This window comes from Muscardinus avellanarius, assembly GCF_963383645.1.
Source record: "Muscardinus avellanarius genome assembly, chromosome: 16".
In the NCBI taxonomy this organism is placed as follows: domain Eukaryota; kingdom Metazoa; phylum Chordata; class Mammalia; order Rodentia; family Gliridae; genus Muscardinus; species Muscardinus avellanarius.
The window spans coordinates 19,154,960-19,180,372 of record NC_137802.1 but is presented as its reverse complement, the minus strand read 5'-3'; the positions used below and the strand labels follow the sequence as shown (position 1 = coordinate 19,180,372).

General features: G+C 43.4%; 4 protein-coding genes across 4 annotated transcripts; 2 read left to right on the top strand and 2 right to left on the bottom strand.

Annotated features, from left to right (window-relative positions):
• Positions 1 to 10,881: 10,881 nt before the first annotated feature.
• Positions 10,882 to 11,238, bottom strand: LOC308274667 (uncharacterized protein C17orf100; the record flags this gene model as incomplete). The annotated part of the gene is made up of 1 exon (XM_080712482.1): positions 10,882 to 11,238. One exon carries the CDS (start codon positions 11,236 to 11,238, stop codon positions 10,882 to 10,884), a length of 357 nt encoding a protein of 118 aa, XP_080568608.1.
• MED31 (mediator complex subunit 31) lies at positions 11,237 to 18,920 on the top strand (the record flags this gene model as incomplete). Its single annotated transcript, XM_080713971.1, has 7 exons — positions 11,237 to 11,263; positions 11,317 to 11,389; positions 11,499 to 11,702; positions 12,706 to 12,783; positions 13,058 to 13,145; positions 14,921 to 14,959; positions 18,728 to 18,920. The coding sequence occupies 7 exons, from the start codon at positions 11,237 to 11,239 to the stop codon at positions 18,918 to 18,920; spliced, it is 702 nt and encodes a 233-aa protein (XP_080570097.1).
• Positions 18,921 to 20,647: 1,727 nt separating this feature from the next.
• Positions 20,648 to 23,724, bottom strand: TXNDC17 (thioredoxin domain containing 17; the record flags this gene model as incomplete). The annotated part of the gene is made up of 4 exons (XM_080712132.1): positions 23,577 to 23,724; positions 22,877 to 22,958; positions 22,171 to 22,246; positions 20,648 to 20,716 (listed from the first exon to the last, which is right to left on the bottom strand). Exons 1-4 carry the CDS (start codon positions 23,719 to 23,721, stop codon positions 20,648 to 20,650), a joined length of 372 nt encoding a protein of 123 aa, XP_080568258.1. The 5' UTR covers positions 23,722 to 23,724.
• LOC308275613 (uncharacterized protein) lies at positions 23,720 to 25,405 on the top strand (the record flags this gene model as incomplete). Its single annotated transcript, XM_080713970.1, has 5 exons — positions 23,720 to 23,735; positions 23,994 to 24,122; positions 24,317 to 24,374; positions 24,492 to 25,179; positions 25,385 to 25,405. 5 exons carry the CDS (start codon positions 23,720 to 23,722, stop codon positions 25,403 to 25,405), a joined length of 912 nt encoding a protein of 303 aa, XP_080570096.1.
• Positions 25,406 to 25,413: the final 8 nt, after the last annotated feature.

The following is a 25,413-nucleotide window of genomic DNA, read 5'->3' as shown; positions in this document are numbered from 1 at the left end:
ACAGCTGCTCCAGAAGAGGAGCAGGCACCTTGTCGTTAAGAACACATGCCGGGAGCCAGACTGCCTGGGCCTGGACCTGGCTCCACTGCTGCCTGGCCAGGAATGCTGGGCAAGGCACCAGCCCTGCACCGGCAGTGCCTGGCCTCTCCCCGGTGCGCAGAGGCCAGTGTGTGGGTGGGAGAGGGGGATGAGTGCTCAGTGTGTGCTCACTGTTCTTAAGTGTCCCAGTGCCCTTGGGGAGGGAAGGCAGAAACATGACTCCAGGACGGGGACTGAGAGGAGAGTCCTTCTGAATCCACCTGGCCATGTCTCATGAGGATGCTTTGATTTTCCAAGACAAATTTGGCTATGGCCCAACCCTGAATCCCAGCACTAAACTAGATACTTGATGCACCCCCAGGGGGCTAGAAAAGTCTAGAGACAAGAATCAGATCTGGAGATCTGACTGGAAAGTGGCTGCAGCCACAATCATGCTATGTGAAGAGCCAAGGTGGGGAATACCGGGGCACTTGTGCGGCTCACCCGGGAGCTGTGATCCTGGAGGCAAACGCAAATGGTTTTCTGTAAGAACCTCAGCCTCCTCTCCTGCTTGGTATTCTCTGCTGCCATGTGGGGACTGGCTGACCTCTGCTGTCCACTGTCTGTAATGGCACAAAGCTAAAGATGGACACAGTTAAAAGGGACAGTTAGTGGAGAATAGACCTTTTTTTATTAGAGACTTTTTTTATTTTTTCATTTGTTTATTTTTTGGTATGGAGGATGGAAGCCAGGGGCATTCTACCTCTGAGCTACACTCCTAGCTCTTTATGTTTTATTTTTTGAAACAGGGTCTAAGTTGCTGAGGCTGGCCTCAAACTCGCAATCCTCCTGTGTTAGCCTCCTAAATGCTGTGATTGCAGACAAGAACCATCATGCCTGGCTCAGAGATGCACTTCTTTTCCAACTTTTTAAGTGGTGACTTTCATAAGAAATGCATTTGCCCTGTGATTCTTTATTCAAAGGTTTTGTAAAACAATTTTACCTTTACTTTGAGTAGGCACTTTGATATTTTCTACATTTTAAAACCTTATCTCAGCCGGGCGTGTTGGCGCACGCTTGAAATCCCTGCGCTTGGGAGGCGGAGACAGGAGGATCGAGCTGGTTCGAAGCCAGCCTGGCTGGCTTAAGAGACCCTGTTTCCAAATAAAAAATATAAAATGGGTCTGGGAGGGTAGCCCGGAGGTAGAAGGGCTTTCAGGAACCCCAGTACCACCAAACAAACAAACAACAACAACAACAAAAAAACCCCTTTATCTCAGCTGGGCATGCTTGTAATCCCAGTGCTTGGGAGGCTGAGATAGGAGGCTCGCACAGGTTCGAAGCCAGCCTCAGCTACTTAGTGAGGCTCTCAGCAACTTAGTGAGACCCTGTTTCCAAATAAAATATAAAATAGGTCTGGGAGTATAGCCTGGAGGTAGAAAGCCCCTGGGTTCCATCCCTAGTACCACCAAAAAATAAAAAAATAAAAAAAAAATTTATCTCAATAACAAAAGTACTAGTAGCAGTCCACTAAACTGATGTTTTACTCCAGATTTTCTGGAATTTGAAAACATGTGGTACACTGAATAACTACAATAGTTTCCCAAACTTCATACCACTTTGTGTGTGCGTATGTGTTACTAAGGATTGCCCTAGGCCCATTCTACCTCTGAGCTATACTCCCAGCCCCACTTTAGAAACAGGGTCTTACTATGTTGATGAGTTTCACTATTTGCTAAGACTGTCCTCTAACCTGTAATCCTGTCTCAGCCTCCCAAATACTGAGATTACAGGCCTGTGCCACCACACCTGGCTGCACCATACCACTTTTAAATTTTTAGCTGCATTCAAGATGAGTTTTTCATGGAATTAGATTATCTTTCTTTTACATCAATCCACTTACACTTATTTAAATGCCCACTAGAGCCTATGTAAAATATTGGCAAAACTCTAAGTTTCGGGGCTGGCTGTCATCTTTCCTCAGAGCATACTATAACAAATATTTGTCAAAATTGAAAATGTTTGTTTTTATACCTTCTAAAAAAAATCACCTTGCACACCATCCCTCACTCAGGGAGTCATACATCCAGGGAAGTGAGCCCCCTGGAGGTGAGTTCACTTATCCAAGGTCAATGCCTAATTCTAATTGCCCATGTCTCAGTTGATGAGAATGTCTTAGGACAGCTAAGAAAAATGCTATGCTATGTCTCAGTCTTAGCGCTTTTGCAGACAGGTTCACCTTATAATCTCATCAGAGCCCACAGATCAGTGTGTAGATGTGGGAAGCCATTTAAGGCCTTCAATTCACTTTGCTTTACTTTTAACCAGAGTATACACTTTACTGTCCTTGGCCCAGAATCAACAAGGGTATGGAGTCACACAGGTTTCAGAGTAATTAAGATTCTCAAAATGCTTGATGCTATTTGTTCTATATGTTAGATAAGATTAGGCTTATTTTGTATTAGGTTATTGTTTGGCTTGCATGCTACGTATGTACTTTTTACTTGTTTTTTCTTGTATCTTTAAGTAACCTGAAGCTAGAAATTGTATAAATAGCCATGAGAGAATAAACTTGGGGTCCCAGTATTCACTGGTGGACCTCCCATGCCTGAATTTTTTAATCCTCACTCCTCACTTTAGAACCCGTAATTTTGCCGGCTGGACCCGGCATGTAGATACCTGGCAGAGCCATTTTAAGACCTCCCTTCGGTCTGTAGATTCTGATTTTTGGAGGTCTTGATCTATATCATATGATGCATATTATAATTCAAAACTCACAAAGAATATACAGAGAAAGGAATCATTCCATAGTGTCCCCCAAGCCACTACTGTCCATTATAAAAGGCAGCAAGTGTTACCTGTGAAACATTTTTCAAGACATGGTACAAATGTTCTGAAATACAAGTTTTCATGGAATATGTCTTTATACTATAAAATAAAAGATTATCCCACACCTTAAACAGGTATGGGATGTTTTGGAAATATAAACCACACACCTCTTCTTGGGAATTAATTATCTGATAAAATTCTGGAGCAATTTTTGAACTCCTATTAAATTCCTGATCTTAATCTCAATCTCCAGTGCAATTAGCTATGCATTCGGCTCATGTCAATCTTGGACAGCATAAATGTCTTTTAACATCGTCATTAGTAACGAGAACTTTTTTTTTTTTCCTTGTATCCAGGTGACCGCCTGATGCTGATGGGGGTTCTGGTGTTCTGAAATGGGGTGGGTTCTTCAAACAGAAGACTGCAAAGTAGATTCAGCTGCCTCTAAAGGAGAGCACTTCTGCTGCCTGGGTGAAGTGCTGCTGGTGAGTGTGCTCACAAGAGGAACAGGAAGCAGATAGGAGGGCCCAGTGCTGCTCCTCTCCAGCCCCCCTCCAGAGCTGCCCACTAGCACCTCCTCACGGCTGAGCTCAACCCAGAACTAGGTGATACACTGAGCCCTAGCCCTAGCCACAAAGCTGAGTACTGAGTGGGGCTTGGAGCCAAGAGACAAAACCTAACTGCTACGGTCAGTCCTACTAGCTAATAACATTATACTGAAATTTCCATAGTTCCCAATCTAACTAATCTAACAGTTGTATTATTTCTACCTAAAACAATGCAACTATTCTTCATAGAAATAAAGATGCTATTATGCTCCCCTCAAAAAAGAGGCACAGCTGGACATAATGGCACACACTTGTAATCCCAGTACTTGGGAGGCTGAAATAGGAGGATCTCAGGTTCACTGCCAGCCTCAGCTACTTAATGAGGCCCTCCGCAACTTAGTGAGACCCTGTTTCAAAATAAAGAAGAAAAAATAGGGCTGTGGGTATAGCTCGGAGGTAGAAATTCCCCTGGGTTCAATGCACAGCACTAAAAAAAAAAAGTGCACAAAGTTCCAATAGTCATTGTGTCCATCTAAGTTGTAATAATTACTCTATAAATTAAGTCACAGTCCCATCTGAATTTTCAGTTACCTAGAAACTTAATATCTAATAAGATTTCTATTAAACAATGAGGCTTTCAGCCAGAATGGAGTGCCAGGACTGGATTTTCCCTCTTGCCTAGTATAACTGAAGACACAAAGGCCAGCCCTGTAACACCCTCAGCTTATTGTCTAGAGAAAGCTTTCAGGCTGCAGTGCAATGAGGAGAAACTTTAGCAGAGTCCTTTCACTTTCCTAAGTTAAGGAGTTAAAAGCTGGGCATACAGGAAGGCCAACACAGCTGTAACTCATAGGGCAGCATACTGAAAATGAGAGAACTGTAAGAAAGAGAAGTCTAGAGATATGCGAAGGTCCCCATCATGTACTGAGCTGAGTACTGACTGTTGCATGTGTGTGAAGAAACCATTTGAGGTTAAAAAGAGCACTACTTGAAGAAGAGCATCCCCCAGAGCTTATATTCACGGAGAACAAGGCTTGTTCCCACCAGCCAGGGCCGGAAACCTCATCATACTCAGGGGTATCAAGGAAAGGACTTAGAAAGTTTTTGCTCAGTAGCAGGAAATCATTAGTCTCTCATTAACTACTACTCTGGACCCAACAAATATCTTAAAGTAAAACCCAAAGAAGATCAAACTGTTTCCAAGTAGCTTAAAAGTTACTAAAGGTAGCTTAAAGATTACTGGAACAAACTTCAAGAATATTCATAGGACTATAAAAATATCTAACACTCAAGGCTGAAATTCATAAAGCTGGGCATCCAAACAAAAATAACCAGAGGAAAACAAACAAACATATAACTCAGGAGGAGAAAAATAAATGGAAACTGTTCCAGAGATAATACAGATAATAGAATTAGAAAAATATATTAAAATAGTTATTGAAACTAGAGGAAAAGCTGAACATGCCAGGTAGATATAAAAAGAATATATGGGTTAATTTATTTGTGTGTAGAATATCCCAAAATAACCCATTTGAACTAAGAGATAAAACCAATAATGAATGAGATAAAAATGCCCCAGATGGCATTTATGATGGATTAGACATTACAGAAAAAAAGATTAGTGAACTTGATGACAAAGCAATGAAAACTATCCAATGAGCTGGAGATGTAGCACTTGTCTATCATATGCAAGGTCCTGCATTTAATTCCCAGTACAGCAAAACGCCACCACCAACAAACAACCCCCCAAAACCCACAAACAAAAATCAAACAAACAGAACTATACAGGAAAACACAGCAAAAGACTTAAAAAATGAACAGAACATCAGTGAAATGTGGGATAGCTTCAAGTAGCCCAAGATATCTATAATTAATGTTCTTGGGGAGGGTTAAAGAGAAAAAAAAACATTTGAAGAAATAATGCCCCCCAATTTCTGAATTTTACTAAGACTTTTATAAAACCAAAGACCCCAGAAGTTCAATGAACCCTAAACACAAGAAACATGAAGAAAACTATACCCTGGCACATCACAATCAAACTGCTTAAACCAGTGACAAAGAGAAAATTTAGAAGTAGTCATGGAGAAGCATTTACGTAGAGGAATGAGGGTAAGGACAGAGCTGATTTGTTGTTGAAAACAATGCAAGCCAAAAGACAGTGAAGCAACACCTTGAATATTTTGAAAGAGAGAAAAAAATGATTTTCCTAACAAAATATATTTCAGATGTTCTACTCCCTAGTACCAGTGTGAGAAAAGGCCATAAGTAGTGCTTTATGACAGACTTCTGGGACTTTAACTCCAAGTGCTCTGGTCACTGGTGCACTAAAGATGAAAAGGACCAGGTTGCCACTTAGTGGCCTGAGAGAATGACTAAAGCCTCCTGAAAGAAATGTCATACTTGCAAAGAAGGTGTGGGAAATACTATAGTATTAGCTTACTCAATACTAATTCATAATCTCTTATTTTCTTCTACCATAGAGGCTAGAAAGCTAAACACTTGATTTCCTGGACTCCCTTGCAGCTTAGGGTAACCATTATGAGTTAGTTTTGGCCAGTAAGCTACAAATAGAAGTCACTGGAAAAGGTTTTTCTTCCCAAACAATAAGGCAAAATCTTGGTAGGAAAAACAATTATTCTTCCTTTTCCCTTTTTCTATTCTGATTGACTGAAATGCAGGTGGCAGAAGTGGAGGTACAAAAATATCTTATAACCACGAGGTAGTAAGCAAGAGGGCAAAAATAAGGTAGTAAAGATAGCAAAACAGAAAAACAGAATGGATACCTGATGGCATTATTGGGATGATACACCATGGGACTTACAGTTATGTGAGACAAACTCCCACTTGTTTCAGCCACTTTGAGGCAGGTTTTCTGTTATTTGCAGCCATGCAATTATTATTACATAGACTAAGGTTGATACTTAAGAATGGGAAGGGTTTAGGCCACTGGTAGGAGTAAAGGTTATTTAATGTATTAGAGGCTGGATCAAGTCTCTAGGGCTTAGATACTTGTATTGGCAATATTTGGATGAGAGCAACAGAAACAATGGAGGAATTCTGGAAAATCTAGATGAGGACTTGAGCCAAATACTTCACTGGCTGAACTTCCTAGTTCTTCCCATGGCTTGTGTGATCTGAGGAAAGACAATATTATGTTATTCTTCATTACATGTATTTTCAACACAAAATGTGGTACATATATATGATCAATTTTGTAAGCTGCTCTCAGCTTCGAGCTTCTATCTGTTTTCATCTATCTATGATGATGAGAAGAATGAGAGGTGCTGACTTCTTCCTTAAATGATTTGCATTTACTTGGTTTTACAAATTAACGTGGCTGGCTACAACTGAAGGCAAGTCATACCACTACTTAAATCCATTATTAAGATTATTAAGATTGGGCCATTCAAGGTTTTCTTGACTGAGAACGGAGGGAAGTACTGCTTTTCACTCATTATTGCACACATTGTGTTTAGTATTATATGTCACATCACAGGCACAACAGTACCACATTCTTTTTTTTTTTAAAGCTGCTTGGTCAATAAGTTGTCATCTTTATCTAAGAAATCTTCATAGAAAATAGTTTATCTCTCAGCGGCCCATTCCTGAGCTCCGAGGAAACCTGCCTTCTTTTGAGCTACTCAATTGAGCAAGGGACATTTTGGGATAGTCTTACTTCTCTTTTGGGCTCTTCTCATACACTACACTCACTCATATAGCACAATGAGCTTTCTTACATATCTTCTCCATCATGTCTGGAGTGTTCTTCATGTACTGAGGTAACTTTGTCAGAAGCATCTTCATTTTCTTCTTTTAGATAATGCATATAATCTGCAACGTTCTGACCCATGATGTGCTTCTGATGAACTTCTGTATTGAACTCTTTGCTTTTACAATCATAACTAGGGAATTACTTGGTACTGTGAAGGATAGACAAGCCTCCATCCACAGCTCCCTTCAGGGCCCCCCAAATGTTGCCAGTTGTAGTTCTGGCAAGGCCTACATCCAAACAGCGGGTGAAGGAACCAAGTTGACTGTCAATGCTGCCCACATATTATTCATTACCACCACTTGGTCTGTGTGTGTGTGTGTGTGTGTGTGTGTGTGTGTGTCTGTGTGTGTGTGGCACTGGGGATTGAACCTAGAGGCATTCTACCTCTGAGCTACACCCCCAGCCCTATTTTATTCTTTATTTTGAAACAGGGTCTCACTAAGTTGCGGAGGAGTTCACTAAGTAGCTGAGGCTGGTGGTGAACCTGAGATCCTCCTGTTTCAGCCTCCCACGTATTGAGATTACAAGAGTGTACCACCATGCCTGGCTCTACCACTTGGTCTTTATAGGACTTTGTCAATACCAAACCTTAAAAGATCTTGTCCAGGCCTGCAGGCCAGTACGGTATGTCTCAACATAATTTGTTAGGCTAACTTTCACACCATATTTTGGTAGTTCATGTGCATATGCTGTATCATATCTCCTTCTATACAAACAGGCAACCTGACAAATGATATCTCTGTTAGTTGCATGAACAATTATCCTGTACTTGGGTGTGCTGTACTTGTTTTTGTCCAGGATCATCAAGATTTTGAGCATATTAGTAAGTTTTATTCTCTTGTATTCCTCTAAATTTCACTTGGTACCTCTTAAAGTAGGTCTTATTCTTGACAACTTTAGCAAACCCCACTTTGTGGAACAGAGACCTGTGACTATGGTTCAATACAGACCTCCACCATGTTCCTCTAGAGCTTCCAAGAGAGGAAATGTGAAAAAGATGACACACAGCATGAGTAACACACTTATTGATGGCCACACATTTATAAAATGTAGAAGGTACATTAATTCCAACAAGCAAGTTTCTTTAACAAACAGCATCATTGTATGGCTAATATCTTTCCCTATCTCTTGCCTTTTTCAACACTTTCTTGTCCTGAAATATGAAGAAACAAAATCTAGAGGAAGAAACCTAGGTAAAACCCCTCTTATGAAACAAAGATAACAGAAAGAAGCTACCAGAACCCTATATCCTTCCTGGAGAATTGATAATTCAGAAACCAGGTGTTTAGCCTTTTTCAGAGTCATGTTTGAACCAATCTTCCAGGTACTAAGAAGGGAGATATGGTGACACATGCCCAGAATCCCAGTACTTAAGAGGCTAAGACAGGAGGATCACAGGCTTGAGGTGAGTGTGTAGTAACTTAGTAGTGAGTGTGTAGTAACTTCTGTTTTAAAACAAAAAATAAAATGGGGTTGGGGTGTAGCTCAGAGGTAGAACACCCCAGGTTCAATCACCAATAACACACACAGAGAGAGAGAGAGAGAGAGAGAGAGAGAGAGAGAGAGAAAGAAAGGAGGAGGAAGAGGAAAAAAGAATAAGCAGTCAGAAAATGGAGAAAGATCTGGAAGGATATGCACCAAGTGTCTGACAGAAGTCATTTCCAGAGGATGGAAATAGAAAGGTGATAAATTATTAAATTTTCCTTTACATATCTTTAAATTATTTCATTTATTAAGCACATGCCACTTCTGTATAAACCTTTAATAAAGAACATCACTATACAGGAGCAACTACTTTGATTTATTTATTTATTTATTTATTTATTTATTTATTTATTGTGGTACTGGGGGTGGAATGCAGGGGTTTTTCTACCTCCCGGTTATACTCCCAGACCTATTTTATACTTTATTTGGAAATAGGGTCTCACTAAGTTGCTGAGAGCCTCACTAAGTAGCTGAGGCTGCCTTCAAACCTGCGGGATCCTCCTGTCTCTGCCTCCCAAGCGCGGGGATTACAAGCGTGCGCCACCATGCCCGGCTAGAAGGGTATCTTTAAATGTAAATTGCATCATATCATATTCTTGCAGAAAACCTTCCACTGTTTTCCTACATCCTTAGAATAAAACTTGAACTCCTTATTGTGACTTGAAAGACCCTCTATAAACTTTTTTTCTGGTGGTGCTATGGACTGAATTCAGGGGGACTCTACCACTGCACTATATCCCCAGTCCTGTTAATTAAAAACAAATGCTTTTGTGTGTGGTACTGTGGCTTGATCCCAGGGGTGTTCTGTCTCTGAGATACACCCCAAGCCTTTTTATTTTTAATTTTGAAACAGCATCTAAGTTACAGTGTGCTGGCCTTGAACCTGCAAATCCTCATTTCAGCCTCTTAAATACGGAGATTACAGGTGTGCACCACCCTGCCATACGGATTTATTGGTTTTTGTAGTATTGGCGATTGAACCCAGGGCCATTCTACCTCTGAGCTACACCATAGCCCCATTTTATTCTTTATTTTGAAACAGGGTCTCACTAAGTTGCAGAGGGCCTCAAAAGTTGCTGAGGTTGGCCTGTGATCCTCCTGCCTCAGCTTCCCAAGTTTCTGGGATTATAGGCATGGGCCACGCCACCAGGCTCCTTGCCTACTTTTAAATCTCCTTTCTTCCATCCATGTTCTTCCTTACTAATCCCCAGCCGAGTGGTCTTTCTGTTCCTGAACTATCCCAAGCTTGTTCACAGGCACCCTTTGTACTTGCCTAGAATGGATTTCCCCTAAATCTTTATATGGCTCACTGTTCGCTCACACAAATTTCAGATGAAATGTTACTTAATCTGTAAGGCCTTCCCTGACCATCATCTCCAAAGAACTTACTTATCTCCATTGTCCATCATATTGCCCATCTATTTTCTTCACAGTGCTAGTCACAATAAAAGACTGTCGTCTTGCTTTCTTACTTATCATCTGCCTCTTTACCAGATCATAGGCTCCACTAGAGCAGGAACTTTGTCTTCTTCACTGTTATAGTTCAAGCGCTGAGAAGAGTGCCTAGAACTGCGTAGATATTCAATAAATATTGCTCTCCTCTATGAAAACCTCAGGTCAGGTTTCAATGACTTCTCACTGCCTTACAACTACTTTTGATCAGTAAAAGGTTTAATCTTTTTTAATCATATTAAAAAGTGTGTGGGTTGGGAAATACCAATACAAAGACTTAGCATAATAAAATAACATTATTATGAAACATAAACAAAAGCTAAGCAATAATTTATGAAAAATTGTTCCTCACTTCTGAGTTGTTTTTTTTTTTTTTTTTTTTTTTTAGCAGGGATATATGATTTGCAGGGATATAATAACTCCGCAGCTCATCATTTCAGTTTGGTCCCTCTTCCTGTTTCAAATGGTGCAGGTCTTTGGGGGACTAAGAATCCAAAACTCACCTGGCTTAGAGACTCAAACAGCTTCTTTGTCCATCAATCCACTTTATAAAACCCTTTTGTATTGGCTTCACACTAAAATAGTTCACTGGGCCAAAAGCAGGATGGTCAGTAAATATTGGCTGAATCCAGAAACAGCAACCTGGCTATTTCTTACATTGATTTACGGACTGTTTCCATGAAACCAAAGATGACTGGTCTTCCTGGCAGCTCGCTGGCTGAGAAGTGGAAACAATTTTTTCCTGGCTAAGGACCAAGGCCCTTGGGAAGCATTTCATCAAGCCATTTTTACGTTCTGGCGCGTGGACTGCTTGTCCCTGGCGGGGCTCTCCATCCGGTGCTGAGATGTCTCCACCCGCAGTTGGGACAAGGCCCTGACACGGCGGAAGGATGTTTCTGTGCACTGCGAGGAGCGTTCCATATGCTGGGAGGACACTTCAAGGACACGTGGGAGTCCTTTCCCAGAGTGGGAGAGGGAGAATCCCTCGCGGTAGCACTGGGAGCTCTCCACCTGCCGGGAAGACGTTCGCACCTGCCTGGAGGATGTCTCCACGCGGTGCGACTTTGTCTCCGCGTGGACTGTCGAGGTCTCCACCCGCGGAGGAGACGCTTTGCCCCCACGGGGCGAAGCCATGCTGCAGGTGCAAGAGGCCGAGGGGGTCAGTGAGGCCTCGAGAGGCCCACAGACCACCCTGTGTCGCGTTCTCACAAGATTAGAAATGACGTCATGCTGGCATGTAACGTCACGGCGGGCACAAGGACGGAAAGTGACGATGCGGTCACAGGCAAGCGTGCCACGTCCTGTGGGGACTCAAACGTCCCTCCAAAACACTGGATCCCGCCTTCCCGCGCTCCCGCGGCTCCAGCACCGCCCCCTCGCCGTCTGGGCCTCAGCGCTGGGAAGCCGGGCGCGCAGGGTGGGCGGAGCCACGCCTCCCGCGCCGCCCCCCGCCCGCCCGCGTCCCACACTGCCCCGCGGCCGGAAGAGGGAGCCGGGGCTTCCGGGGTCTCCCGGGCTGCTGGGGCAGTTCCTGCGTCTGGCTGCAGGCTTTTTAGCGTCTTTCCTTGTTATGGCCGCTGCCGTCGCTATGGAGACAGGCAAGTTACGCTTTGAGCTTCGAGTATCCGCAGATGGAAAGGACCCTCGGAACAGACCCCTTCTGCCTCTTTCTCGGGGCCTGCTCTCAGGCCCGACCCCGCAGGGTTAGAGCTGGGACGGGGAAGCGACAGCGCTCTTGGAGCGTTCAAGGATGAAGGCAGTTTCGTCTTTTCCAGGATTTGGTTTGTTCGAACATCGTTTCTTCTCACGTGCTATTCAAACACCGACCTCTTCGGCGCTCCTCTCTCCCGGCATGGGCGAGACTACGGGAGAGAACTTCGGTCTTAAATCATCTTCTCTTTCATTGATTTTGTTTCTCACTTGAGCTTTGAGCAAGTTTGGAATGCCGTTGATAAGCTTGTGTATCATTCTTCTACTGATGCCTCTCAAGATCTTTTAGCTGTCTGTAGTTTCCTTTTCAGTTTGAATTCTGAACTTTTCCTGATCGATTTAGCCCTTAGTTTTTGCAGAACCTAATCAGGGTTAGCAATTGTGGCTATAACGTACTAATAAAACAGGAGAAGGCATAGTTATTAGTTTACCCCACGGATCACGTAACATCTCTAAGTGGTAGGAAACTTCCTTCTTTTTCCTTTTAATAGCTTCACTTTAGTTTTAGAGAATTAGCACTATTAATCAGGGCTCTCCTTTTCTTAGATTTCTAAGGAAAATTTCACCTCCCACACGAAGTTTAGGAAAACAACCATATGCTTTTCTTTATACAGACGTGTGTCAGGCCTGGTGTGGTTGCACACGCCTCCAAGTCCAGTACTTGGGAGGCTGAAACAGGAGGATTGCGTGTTCAAAGCCAGCCTCAGCAACTTAGCAAGTCTGTCTCTATCTCTCTCAATAAAATAGCTCAAAGGTAGAATGCCCCTGGGTTCAATCCCCAGTACCACCCCTCAAAAAAAAAAAAAAAAAATCAGTCTGGTTTCTTTTCTACAAATCAATATTACATACAGTAACCTTTATTTTGATGATGTGTGCTATCTTCTCTCCTAGATGATGCTGGAAATCGGCTTCGGTTTCAGTTGGAGTTGGAATTTGTGCAGTGTTTAGCCAACCCAAATTACCTTAATTGTAAGTTGTTTGAGTACTCATTGAGCAACTAAACTGTTATTTCGGACAGAAGAGATGCGGTTCATAACAGTATTTGCTTTTGTACATTCTCAACTGAATAGAATTTTACTTACGCTGGTCTGTAGATATAAGTGAGAAAACTACGACTTGTGTTATGAATTCATTGTGCGTTGGTGGTAGGGATATTAAATAAGCAGAGTCTTTATGTTAGGGGGTCACAAGTCTAGTCCAAGGATTGGTTTGACCTACAGATTTTTTTTTTTATGCCTTTCAGTTCTTGCCCAAAGAGGTTACTTCAAAGACAAAGCTTTTGTTAATTATCTTAAGTACTTGCTTTACTGGAAAGAACCAGAATATGCCAAGTATCTAAAGTAAGTTTAATTTTTATAATCCTAAATATGTGTATACTAGTTTCATATTGGAAAAATATATTTTGAATTCATTTTTAGTTAACTACCTTAATCCAGGATACTCTTATCTCTAATTTTGCTTGTTGCTGTAGTCCTCTCAGTGGTTATTTCTACTTCCATTCTTAATCTGCCCTTCTCAAACTAAACAAAGCAAAGCAGTTTTCTATACAGAAGCCAACTTGATATCTTAAAAATCTAAGTCAGAACATGGCCTTCCATTGCATGTAGAGTAGAGCCTAGTCTCTCTTCTTGGGCTAAAGCCCTATACGATCTGGTCCTGTCTTATCTGACCTTTTACCACCTTCCCCATTCACTGGCTTTCTGATCTCGAGTAACCCATAATCTATGACATAGCCATAGACTGAAAATTAAAGACGTAGAAAGTGGTACTTGAAGGTGCTTTCTGGAAGCACCTTAGGTAATCTTAGCTGAGTCTTAGAGCTGCTTTCTTTAGGGCATCCAATGTGCCAAGCACTTTTAAGCGAGTTCATATCCATTAACTCGCTTAAAAAAAGAGAGAAAGAAATATATATACACATACACAATTCAGGTTCAACAGGTGATTTCATTTAAAAAATTACTAGACTCGAAGAAGCCTATTACAACCACAAACCTTATCCCTTGTTATGATAAAAATAAACTTTGAACTCATAGCTCTGCTTTGTTTTACTTAACCAGCTAGTGAAAAGCTATACTTTATCTCACTTTTCTGAACTGATTTATGAAACATATATCCACATGCTGCCTCTAGGACTCTTTGTACCCTGAATGACTCTTAACACTGGCTAGAGGTGTCACTGTGCTGGAGCACATTGCTCTGTTAGGGACAGCTAATTCCATTGTCAGCCAGATATTGGAAATTTTTTCCTTATGTTGTGATAAACTATGTCTCATTGTAGTTTTAGCCTGTTTATAGTTTTGTTTTTGGACTTGTATATTCCTCTTGGAGACAATAGCTATAGACATATACATATTTAAATTCAACAGAAGTTTCAGATTAATCCCTTTTGGGTATTTTGTTCAGTTTCTTTAGTACTGGGGATTTAATCCAGGGAAATTCTACCTCCAAGGTACACCCCTAGTCCTTTTTTTTTTTTTTTTTTTTTTTGAGTATATTTTTAAAAATTTGAAACAGGATCTTGCTGAATTGCTGAGGCTGGCCTCAAACCTGCAGTTCTGCCTCCCAAGTTCTGGCATTGCCTTCTTGCTTTTAGATTTTTTAGATAGTTGCCAACATTTAAAGATTGGAACTTTTTAAATAGCAAGCCAGATTTCCAGTTACTTTTTTTTTTTTTTTTTTTTGCAGTTCTGGAGATTGAACCCAGGGCCATTCTACCTCCAAGCTATACTCCCAGCCCTATTTTTTTATTCTTTATTTTGAAGCAGGGTCTAAGTTGTGGAGGGCTTCATTAAGCTGGGGCTGGCTGAGAAACTACAAAACTTTTGCCACCCTCCCAAGTACTGAGATTATAAGTGTGCACCACCATGCTGGGGTGCCAGCTACTTTTTAAAATCAGGAAGAGCTGATAACTCCAGGTCTTTGTGTTCCCATGTTAGCAACTGGCTGGAGCTGAGGGCAGCTGTCTCTTTCAGACATTTCCACCTCTTGGCCTGCTTTACTAATAACTACTGCACACAACTATAACATCTATCATCTATTTTTTTTAACTACCTTTAGCTAAGTCCTATGACTTTCCTCCTCTGGCTATTTGGCAGTTGGACGTTAGGCAGTTAAACCAAGAACTAAACATAGGCATTCAGATATGGTGAGGGGTAGTGGACCAAATGGCATTTCTTTTCTTCATGTGGACGTTTTACTTCTAATAATTCAACTTAAGTTGACTACTTTTTTTTTAGCTCAGGAGGGTAGGGAATTACATTGTTGACTTGCTGGGAGCGAGCTTTATGTCAGCCAAAATCCTTCAGTTATTTTCATCAATGCTGTTAATTGAATTCTCTTTATATTTTGTTCATTTTTTAAAAAATTGAAATGCAGGACTTTCCTTTTGTTGTTATTTGATCTTGTTGACTTGTAGCCTATCAGGGAGTGTATTCTCTCAGAGCATTTATAATCCTTATGCTCGGCTGGGTGTGGTGACACAGGTTTATAATCCTAATCCTAGTACTTGGAAGGCTGAGATAGGAAGATCACAGTTTTGCAGCCAGCCTCAGCTACTTAGGCCCTTCACAATTTAGTTAGGCCCTGTTTCAAAAATAAATATTTTTTAAAAAATGGGGCTGGGAATATAGCTCAGAGGTAGAATTCCCCTGGGTTCAATCCTCAGTACTGTAAAAAAGAAAAAAAAACAAAAAACTTATTCTGTCATCTAGTGTGTTCTAAGCATTTTTTCAAGTTTGATATGATAAACGATTACTGCATTTCTAAATTCTCGTTATTGACTAAATGCTACTTGAGACCATTCTCTTATCACATTCATTTATTTTGCAGATGAAGAGACTGAACTTAGAGAGGTTAAGTACCTGTTCAAAGCCACCTTGCTGGTACTCTGAGCTAGGTATTTGGTGATATCCACAGTATGCTACTTATGCTTTAATGAAATGAATTAGCCAGGCAATATAAGTACAGCTTCCCCCCCCCCCCAGTACTGGGGATTGAACCCTAAGGGTATTACCCCTGAGGTAAACCCCAGCCCTATTTTTTATTCTATTTTGAAACAGGATCTAACTAGGTTGAGAAGGGCCTCACTGAGTAGCTGAGGCTGGCCTTGAACCCGTGATCCTCCTGTCTCAACCTCCCAAGTACTGGGATTACAAGCATGTGCCACCATGCCTGGCTCTAAATACAGCATTCTAAACTACCAGCTGCTGATTTTTGGAGCATAAATAGAAACCTTTTATATCTTGGAAGGATAGCATAAGACTGTCCTATTTATTTATTTATTTATTTATTTATTTATTTTTTGTGGCACTGGGGGTGGAACCCAGAGGCTTTCTCCGGGCTATACTCCCAGACCTCTTTTATATTTTATTTGGAAACAGGGTCTCACTAAGTTGCTGAGAGCCTCACTAAGTAGCTGAGGCTGGCTTCGAACCTGTGTGATCCTCCTGTCTCGGCCTCCCAAATGCTGGGATTGCAAATGTGCACCACCACGCCTGGCTCAAAGTCTTGCATTTTAAGAAATGATTTCTCTGCACATTAAAAAAAATTTTTTTTTTTTTTGTGGGTCTGGGATGGAACCAGGGGCATTCGACCTCGGAGCTACACCCTCTGCCCTATTTTTATTTTTTATTTTGAAACAGGGTCTCACGGAGTTGCAGAGGGCCTCAACTAAATAGCTGAGGCTGTCTGTGAACCGCGATCCTCCGGTTTCAGCCTCCTGAATGTTGGAATTACAAGTGTGCACCATCATGCCCGGCATGCACATTAAAATTTCAGAAGCCTTTTTTTGTAACCTGTTTTTGGAATTTTAGTCAATTCCATATCACTTAAACAATTTTGGCTGGTTACTCCCTATATGGTTTAATATATTTTAATAGTCTCTCCTTATATAGCCTAATATATTTTAATAGTCTCACTTAAATCTTCTTTTCAACTTGAAATAATATTACAAAATAGCTGGAAGAATAGTAAAGGGGGTTCCTGTGTAGTTTTCACTCAGATATTCTAAGTGGTAACATCTTATATAATAACCACAGTACAGTGATCCAAATCAGAACATTATTATTAGTCTGTTTGGGTAGTCTACAAACCTGGTTCACATTTTGCCAGTTGCCAACCAGTGTGCTGTGTATAGTATCCAGCATAGGCTCATATGCTGCATTTTGTTGTCCTTGGCCTCCCTCCCCCATGGCCATGACACAAATATGACTGTATCCTCCTTGATCAGGAGCACATGAAGTCCATTTGTCCCACTATTGGTGAATTTTGATCACTTGGTTGAGATATGGTGCATTCCAGGTTTCTCCTTATCCAGTTACTATTTTTCTTTGTGTATTTAATAAGTATAAGTTTTTGCCCACTGATTTTCACATTATTGAAGATACTTGTCTGAAACAAGTTTTACCATGGGATTTTATAATTACATCATTTTATACTTACTAGAATTCTTTTTAAGCAACAACAGTCCCTAGTTTATTTAATTAAAAACGTTTACATCAGTGTGGAATTTTGGATCCTTATTTATCTTGTTCATTACAATTACTTTATGCATGTGGTACTAGGGATGGAACCCAGGGATGCTCTACCACTGAACTATACCCCAGCCCTTTATAAAAAACAATTAAAAAAAAAATTGAAGCCAGCCATGATAGCACGTTTGTAATCCCAGAATCCGGGAGGCAGAGACCAGAGAATTGCAGTTCACAGACAGCCTCAGCTACTTATGAAGCCCTTTGCAACTCAGTGAGACCCTGTTTCAAAAAATAAAATGACTGAAAAATAGGGCTGGGGTTGTAGCTAGGAGGTGCAATGTCCCTGGGTTCCATCCTCTGTACCACGCCAAAAAAAAAAAAAAAATTGAGGCAGGGTCTTGCTAAGTTGCCAAGGGATAGTTATGAGTTTTTTCTTGCTCTAGTCTAGATTTGGCCACTGGCACCTTCAGACAGTCTTGTGAGTCTTTTTTACGTGACTCCTCATCAATGTTTAATACTTTTTGGCACTACATAGTGTTCCAAGCACTTGAACTTTCCCTGTCCTTGCCCTAGAATCAGCAACTTCCAAAGAACCCTGGAAAGTGCTTTGCTTGTTTGGTGGTACTCGGGATTTAACCCAGGGTGCTCTACCCAATTTTTATTTTTTTCATCTTGAAACAGGGTCTTGCTAAGATGCCGAGGCTGGCCTTGAAATTGCAATCTTCTTTCTTGGCCTTCCAAGTACTGGGATTATTGGCATATGCCACTACGCCTGGCTAGGAAAATGGTATTTGGGCATTAAGGGTACTCATCATCATTACAGTGTCTTAGCTTCTAGGCCCTTTCAGAGTACAAAGCTAGGAACTCTGTATTCATGCATCCATACACATCTGTGTGTATTCTATACCTGTAATTATTAAAAGTTCTGAATAGATACTGTTTTCAATTCTTGCTCAGCAGTACAGGATTCATTTGAATGTTTCCCCTTTCCTTACCTGATAGCTAAAATTTTGGGCTTCTTTATAGAGTACACATAATTTCAGAAATGCTGTAATACCTGTGTAGTTCTTTTTTGAAAGTGACTCACTTATAATAAAAGCTTTTTATTGCCACTGGTGGAAAACCAAGTAATCCATTAAACACGTAATGTTCCTCACCATAGAACAGCATGATTTATCTCCAAATTTTGACTCTGCTTATTAGTTACTGTGTGCTCGTAGGCAAGTTGTTTAAATTTTCTGAACCTAAATTTTCTGTCTTGAAAATGTTGCCCAATAATGACTTTTGATAACTAGGTTCTCTGTGTAAGTGGGGGAAGATCTATATCAAAGTATGCTAAGTTATTGTTAATAAAAATGGTAGGCTACAAGATCATTTTTAAGTGAGAACTGGCATTATTGACTCAAACTATGTTAATCATTAACTTATAAATTTAAACCCAGGTACCCTCAGTGTTTACATATGTTAGAACTGCTCCAATATGAACACTTCCGAAAGGAGTTGGTGAATGCTCAGTGTGCAAAATTCATTGATGAACAGCAAATTCTACACTGGCAGCACTATTCCCGGAAGCGGATGCGCCTTCAACAAGCCCTGGCAGAACAGCAACAGCAAAATAACACGTCAGGAAAGTGAAAAGCTGGAAACATACCAGGGTCTTAAGACATGTATATAATGTATTTCTTTTGTACAGTAAAGACAAAGACTTACTTTCTACCCTTATGATGGTAGCACCTGGATCCTTTAGTGTGTTTTTTAATCCACCTGACTTTTTATTAATACATTATTCCTGTTAAACCAGAATTGTTCAACTTTGATTTCCTGGTGGGTTAAGTTTCCATTAGCATTTGGCAGAATCAGCTGAGAAAGAATGGGAATGTTGGGTGCTTAGGCCAGTTTATGGGGGCAGGGTCCATGAGGGAGGTCATCACATATACCAAACTCTATTTCCTGATACATAATAGTACCTTGAGCACTGGAACTTTGCTGTTTGTCAGATAAAACTATTCTCTCTTATTTATAGATTGAAAGGACTGGAGTCAAGGATATCTTTAAGTCACAGAGCAGAAACCACATGAAAATTCTTACATTCTGCAGGAGAGGACATACCTGTATTGCTCCCTGCTTTGTAAGATAGCTTCAAGAAGGAAAACACTAAAATTGGTGGCTGGATTCTTGACCTTAAACTAGAACAAAATGAGGAGCTCAAATGTGGGTGCTTATTTGGGGAAGTTAATTTACTTTGCAGGAACCACAAACCATATGTATGTTAAGTGGCCTTGCATTCTCATTCACAGAACAGTCCTTGTTTGTAAAGGAGGAAAGTGATGTTTAGACACCTAGAGTAACTTGTTTGTAGCTACACAACTAGTATGTGCTAGAATCCCTGTGTCTGACTCAACAGGCTGGAGTTCTTCCCAACACTAGGTTATTTATTTATTTATTTATTTATTCATTTATTTATTTATTTATTTTGATGGTACTGGGGTTCCTGGAAGCCCTTCTTCCTCCGGGCTACACTCCCAGACCTATTTTATATTTTTGAAACAGGGTCTCTTACGCCAGCATGGCTGGCTTCGAACCTGCGTGATCGTCCTGTCTCCGCCTCCCAAGCCCGGGGATTACAAGCGTGCGCCACCACGCCCGGCTACACTAGGTTATTTAGTGTCCAGCCTTTGTCCCCTGCTTCATCCCAAGTGAAGCATGTTCAGACAGCTCTAAGACAAAGCTGCCTGACTAGATGTGCTGTGCTCTCCTTAAGAGGCTCTGGTAAGTTCCACATTCTGAACGCAAAGAAGTGGTTTTAGGAATGTCAGTTGCTTGTAAATTCATGGAGTTTAAGGTACAAGATCCTAATCCCTTCAGAAACTTGGAAGTTGTCTACAATACCATTAGGAGCTTTTAGGTATTTGTGACCTCCAGTAGTACATTTCTTTGAGCTATTACTGCCACTGCTGAATCTTTAAAATAGCCACATGGAAGCCGGGCGTGGTGGCGCACACTTGTAATCCCAGCATTCGGGAGGCTGAGACTGGAGGATCGCGGTTCATGGACAGCCTCAGCTACTTAGTGAGGCTCTCCGCAACTCAGTGAGACCCTATTTCAAAATAAAGAATAAAATTGGGCAGGGGGTGTAGCTTGGAGGTCGAATGCCTCTGGGTTCCATCCCCGGACCCGCAAAAAATAAAAAATAAAATAAAATAGCCACATGGAGAAAGAAAATGGAGGTTCATATTTTAATAACATTTTTATTGTTTAGACACTAATTTAAACATCATTTACTGCTAAAATAAATTCAAAGCCAGTACGCAGTTTCTTAAGAGCATCCCATGAAATCAAGACACAATTGTCACCATCAAATTTTAATCTTCAGAGAATAACATCTCCACAAGGTTGGCCTGAAGACACTCAGATTCTACCAGTTTTTGAGGCTGTAAAAAAAGAACAGTCAAGTCTTAACCACTGTTTTTTGTTTCTTTGGTCCTGGGGATTGAGCCCAGGGTATTCTACCTTCAAACTATACTCTCAGCCCTAGCTTTTATTTTTTTTATTTGAAACAGGGTCTCACTAAGTTGCAGAGGGCCTAAGTAGATTAGGCTGGCCACAAACTTACAATCCTCCTGTCTCAGACTCCCAGGTACTGGGATTACAAGTGTATGCCACTATGCCCTGCTTAACCACTACTGTGAAATGTAATGAGGCATAGAGTGCCTTCTGCCTTGAATGACAAATATTTATTTATTTATTTTTTGGTGGTACTGGGGTTCCTGGAAGCCCTTCTACCTCTGGGCTACACTCCCAGACCTATTTTATATTTTTGAAACAGGGTCTCTTATGCCAGCGCGGCTGGCTTCGAACCAGCGCGATCCTCCTGTCTCCGCCTCCCAAGCCCGGGGATTACAAGCGTGCGCCACCACGCCCGGCGAATGACAAATATTTAAACAAAGAAATTATGCTATTCGGAAACCATCAACTAGTTATAACAAGTTTTATGAAACAAGTTATTTTCCTTTAAGATGAATCATTAAAATACTTGGCTCAAGGGCAATAAACCCTAAATATTGGGAAGCTTCAAAGACTAAACAGCAGATAGCAAGTCCAGTGCTATCCCTTTTCCCAATCCCTGGGGCATGATGAAATAGAAGAGACGCCCTTTCTTTTAAACCGGAATAATGCATTAAGTAGAAAACCATTGATGCAATACTTGAAGTTATGAGTCAACCAGTGTTCTGGCTTATTAAAGAAAAATGACTTAACATAGAAAGACCTAATATTTAAATATCTGCATTATTAGTAGCTTGTTGGGATTTGGCTAGAGGAATGGCCAAAGGTTGTATTTTTTTTTTTTTTTTTGGCGGTACTGGGGATGGAACCCAGGGGCATTCTCCCTCCAAGTTACATCCCCAGCTCTATTTTTTATTCTTTATTTTGAAACAGGGTCTCACTGAGTTGCAAAGGACCTCACTAAGTAGCTGAGGCTGTCTGCGAACCCAGATTCTCCTGTCTCAGCCTCCCAAATGCTGGGATTATAAGCGTGTGCCACCATGTCCGGCTCGTAATGTGATATTTTAGATGAAATTTTACATCTTTCAAATACGACTCTAGAACAAGTTAAAAGTTGACAGAATAAATTATGCCCCAACATATTTATTTTGTGGTACTAGAGATTGAACTTAGAGGCATTTACTTCTGAGATATACCCCCAGCCCTATTTTTTTATTCTTAGTTTGAAAGAGGGTCTCATTAACTTACAGAGGCCCTCACTAAGTGGTTGAGGCTGGTGGCAAACCTGCGATCCTCCTGTCTCAGCCTCCCAAGTACTGAGATTACAACTGTACACCACCATGCCTGGCTTGCTCCAACATATTTAAAGAAAGATACTCACGGTTCCATATTTAAGTAGTGTAGGCACTGCAGTTACTTTCAGTTGTTTTCTAAAGTCATTATTTGGATCTTTCCAACTATTAACAAAAAGGTGATCATGAAAAAAATTTACTTGGGTTTATTACAGTTTAACTTAATATTTGACATATTCCTTCATTTAGTATTTTAGTAACCACTGTTCTTATAGTCATTTTAAAAAGCTTCAGGACTGTAACTTACTGCCTCTTCTAATTATTCATAATATAAAGTGTACTAGGATATAACATAAATATAAAGCCAGTTAAGTTTTGAACTCCAGGCCAAATTCACTGAATTATCCTCAATTCATGTGGCTGAACATTCTCATTTTTTTTCTTATTTATGTATTTATTGCAGTACTGGGGATGGAACCCAGGGGCATTCTACCTCAGAGCTGCACCCCAGCCCTATTTTTTATTTTGAAACCGGGTCTCAGAGTTGCAAAGGGCCTCATGCTGAGGCTGCCCGTGAACTGTGATCCTCTGGTCGCCTCTGGAATGCTGGGATTACAAGTATGCACCACCACGTCTGGCTAACATTCTCATTTTAAATTTGAATTTAATAGCTCGTGATTGTTTGGCTTATCAGACTTTACCTCAGAAAACACCACCAGAGTGAAACTTCTAAGCCCTCCCCACCAGTTTGCAAGTCTGGAACATGTCTGAGATACAGTATAGGCCATCACTTACTAAGGTTTTTCTCCTACTTGGCAGTGTATGAACACACATCCTTCACTGACATGCTTCAGCCCATCTCGAACAACAGGCTCAGCTTAAAAAAAAAAAGTGGGAAATATTACACATCAACTTTACAATTCCCTCCTCTCTCCCCCCAGGCTTGGTATGCACTCAGACTTTAACCTGCAGTTAGGCTTTCAGTTCTCTTCTGGTCTTAGAACCGCTTTAAGAGTAAGGACCAAGTCCAAGTCCTGATGGTCCCTAGGCCACAAGCTCAGAACAATGAAAAATATTGCTGACGGCACGCCAAAGTACATCCTGTAAGACCATAATTATCTGAAAGGTTTTTTTTTTTTTTTTTTTTTTTAGTGTGTATGGTGCTGGGGATAGAACCCAGAGGCTTTTCTACCACCGGGCTATACTCCTTGGTTTATTTTATACTTTATTTGGAAACAGGGTCTCACTAAGTAGCTGAGGCTGGCTTCGAACCTGTACGATCCTCCTTGTCTCAGCCTCCCAAGCGCTGGGATTACAAGGGTGCGCCGCCACGCCCTGCCTATCTGAAAGTTTTGAAGAACTGGGTTTCAAGATATTATGCGTCTGGCGATAAAAAGGAGCCCTTCTGGCTGGGCGCGGAGGGCTGGGCTGCCCCGCGGGTCTCGGGCCTCTCTTCCTGGTCCCCGCCTCGGCCTCCCACCTCCGCGGGCCTCACCCTGCACGCAGTCGGGACACCAGCTCTTCCCCTCGGCGTCCTTAGACCCGGTAAAGTAGGCGAAAATGGTCTTGCCGTGGTGCTGCTCCACCGCCTGGTTGAACTCCTCGAAGCCGGACACGCTCACCTCCTCGAAGGCAGCCATGGGGAGCGGCGTCTGTAGGGCGTCTGCGGGGCCCGGGAGACGCGACCGCGGGGCGGGGCCGGGGCCGGGGGCGTGTCCCGAGGGCGGGGCGGGGCCGGGGCCTGGGAGGTGCTGCCCCGGGGCGGGGCCGGGGCCCTGGAGGCGGGGCGGCTCCATTTCCGGCGTGCCTACGGGAGCCTCGGAAGGCCACAGTTCACCCGCACCGGCTCTTTGCTCCCATTTCGCGGGTCTTTCGGTGTCAGCGACCTTCCCAAACCCTGCCTCTGCCCTAGTCCGCTCTGAGTCCCGGCTCCGCGGACGCTGGCCGCCAAGCCTGCCGCCGTTTAGCACCCGGACTTGCAGGTGGTTCCAGAGCCTCAACGGCTCCCAGGCCGCCCTGCGCCCGTTGCTATGGCGACTGGGTGAGCTGCCAGAAGCGAGGCCGGGTTGGGGGGTCTCTGCCCGCCTACGTCGCCACGCCTCGCCCAGGCCAGGTGGGCTCGGGCCGGAGCTGGGGGGATTGTGGGAAGCCGCTTGGGCACGTTGGACCTGGCGGGAGGGGGTCCTGGGCCGACCCTGCTGCTCCGCTCCCCCGGTTGCCTTTTCTCCTGTGTAGCTTTAGGGGGACTTGGGGCCGGGGCGGGGGCGGGCACTCGGGACCCCGCAGGGGTGGGGTGGGGCGGGGAGCCGGGGAGGGAAAGCCGGCGAGGGCCAGAGCCGAGCGTCTGAGCGCCGGCGCCGAGCCGCCCAGGGGCCAGAGGCTGAGACACAGAGCGCCCCCGGGCACGCAGGGGAAGGGGGCTGCGGGGCCCAGCGGGGCGGCCGGCCGGGGCCTCGCCTCGGCTGCGCGCGGGCCAGCTAGCTGTGAAGATGCCGGGGCGCTGCGTGGGGCGCGGCAGGCCGGGGCGGGGCGCCCGCCGGCCCCGGGGGAGGAGATGGGGTGCCCGCACACCCCGAGTCTGGGGGGCGAGGCGCCGGGCGAGGCCCTCGGCGTGGCCGGCGCGCTGTGCGAGTGCAGGAAGGCTGCAGGACAGGCAGCGGGCGCGCGGCAGGAGACACGCCGCGGAGACCGACGCCGCGGGGGTGAACGGGGCTTCGGGGACACCTGGGACTGCAGGCGCGGTCGAGGCTGCCAGAGACCCCCGGGCGGTGTGGGTGGACGGGGCTTTGGGAGAGCCCGAGGTGGTGGGGCCTGCTGGGTGTGTGTGGGTGACTGGATCTGGGAAGGAAGCAGATGACTGGAGTCCTCTGGGCTGTGAGAGGAAAGGTCATCTTGGAGCTCTGGGACATGAGGGCATTCTGGGACCGTGGTTGAAGGTACCGGCTCTGAGGGCAGCTTCCGAATGTGGGGAAGAAGGTAGAGTGGAGCTCCATTCTGTGCCTGCAGGAGAGGGGCCAGTTGAAAGAGGCCCCCCTGGCCAGGCTTCCTGGGTAGAGACCAGCCAGGGTGGTATCGCCAGACCCTGGGTGAAGGGACAGGTGAGGGCGGTTCCTGGGGCCTCAGGACTGTCCACGGTCATGGGGCTAGGGGAAGGCTGTGAGAGCGACTCGGGCTTGTGTGGACAGGGACAGGCTGGGAGGCTGCCTCCTTTGAGGGAGCCTGGAGCTGTGGAGAAGGGAGTCCATGTACTTGCCTCTGGACCTTGGGAAAGAGGACAATCTGAGGGGGTGCCTGGGGCCCTAGGGTGGCCTGAAGCAGCGCTAGTGTCCAGA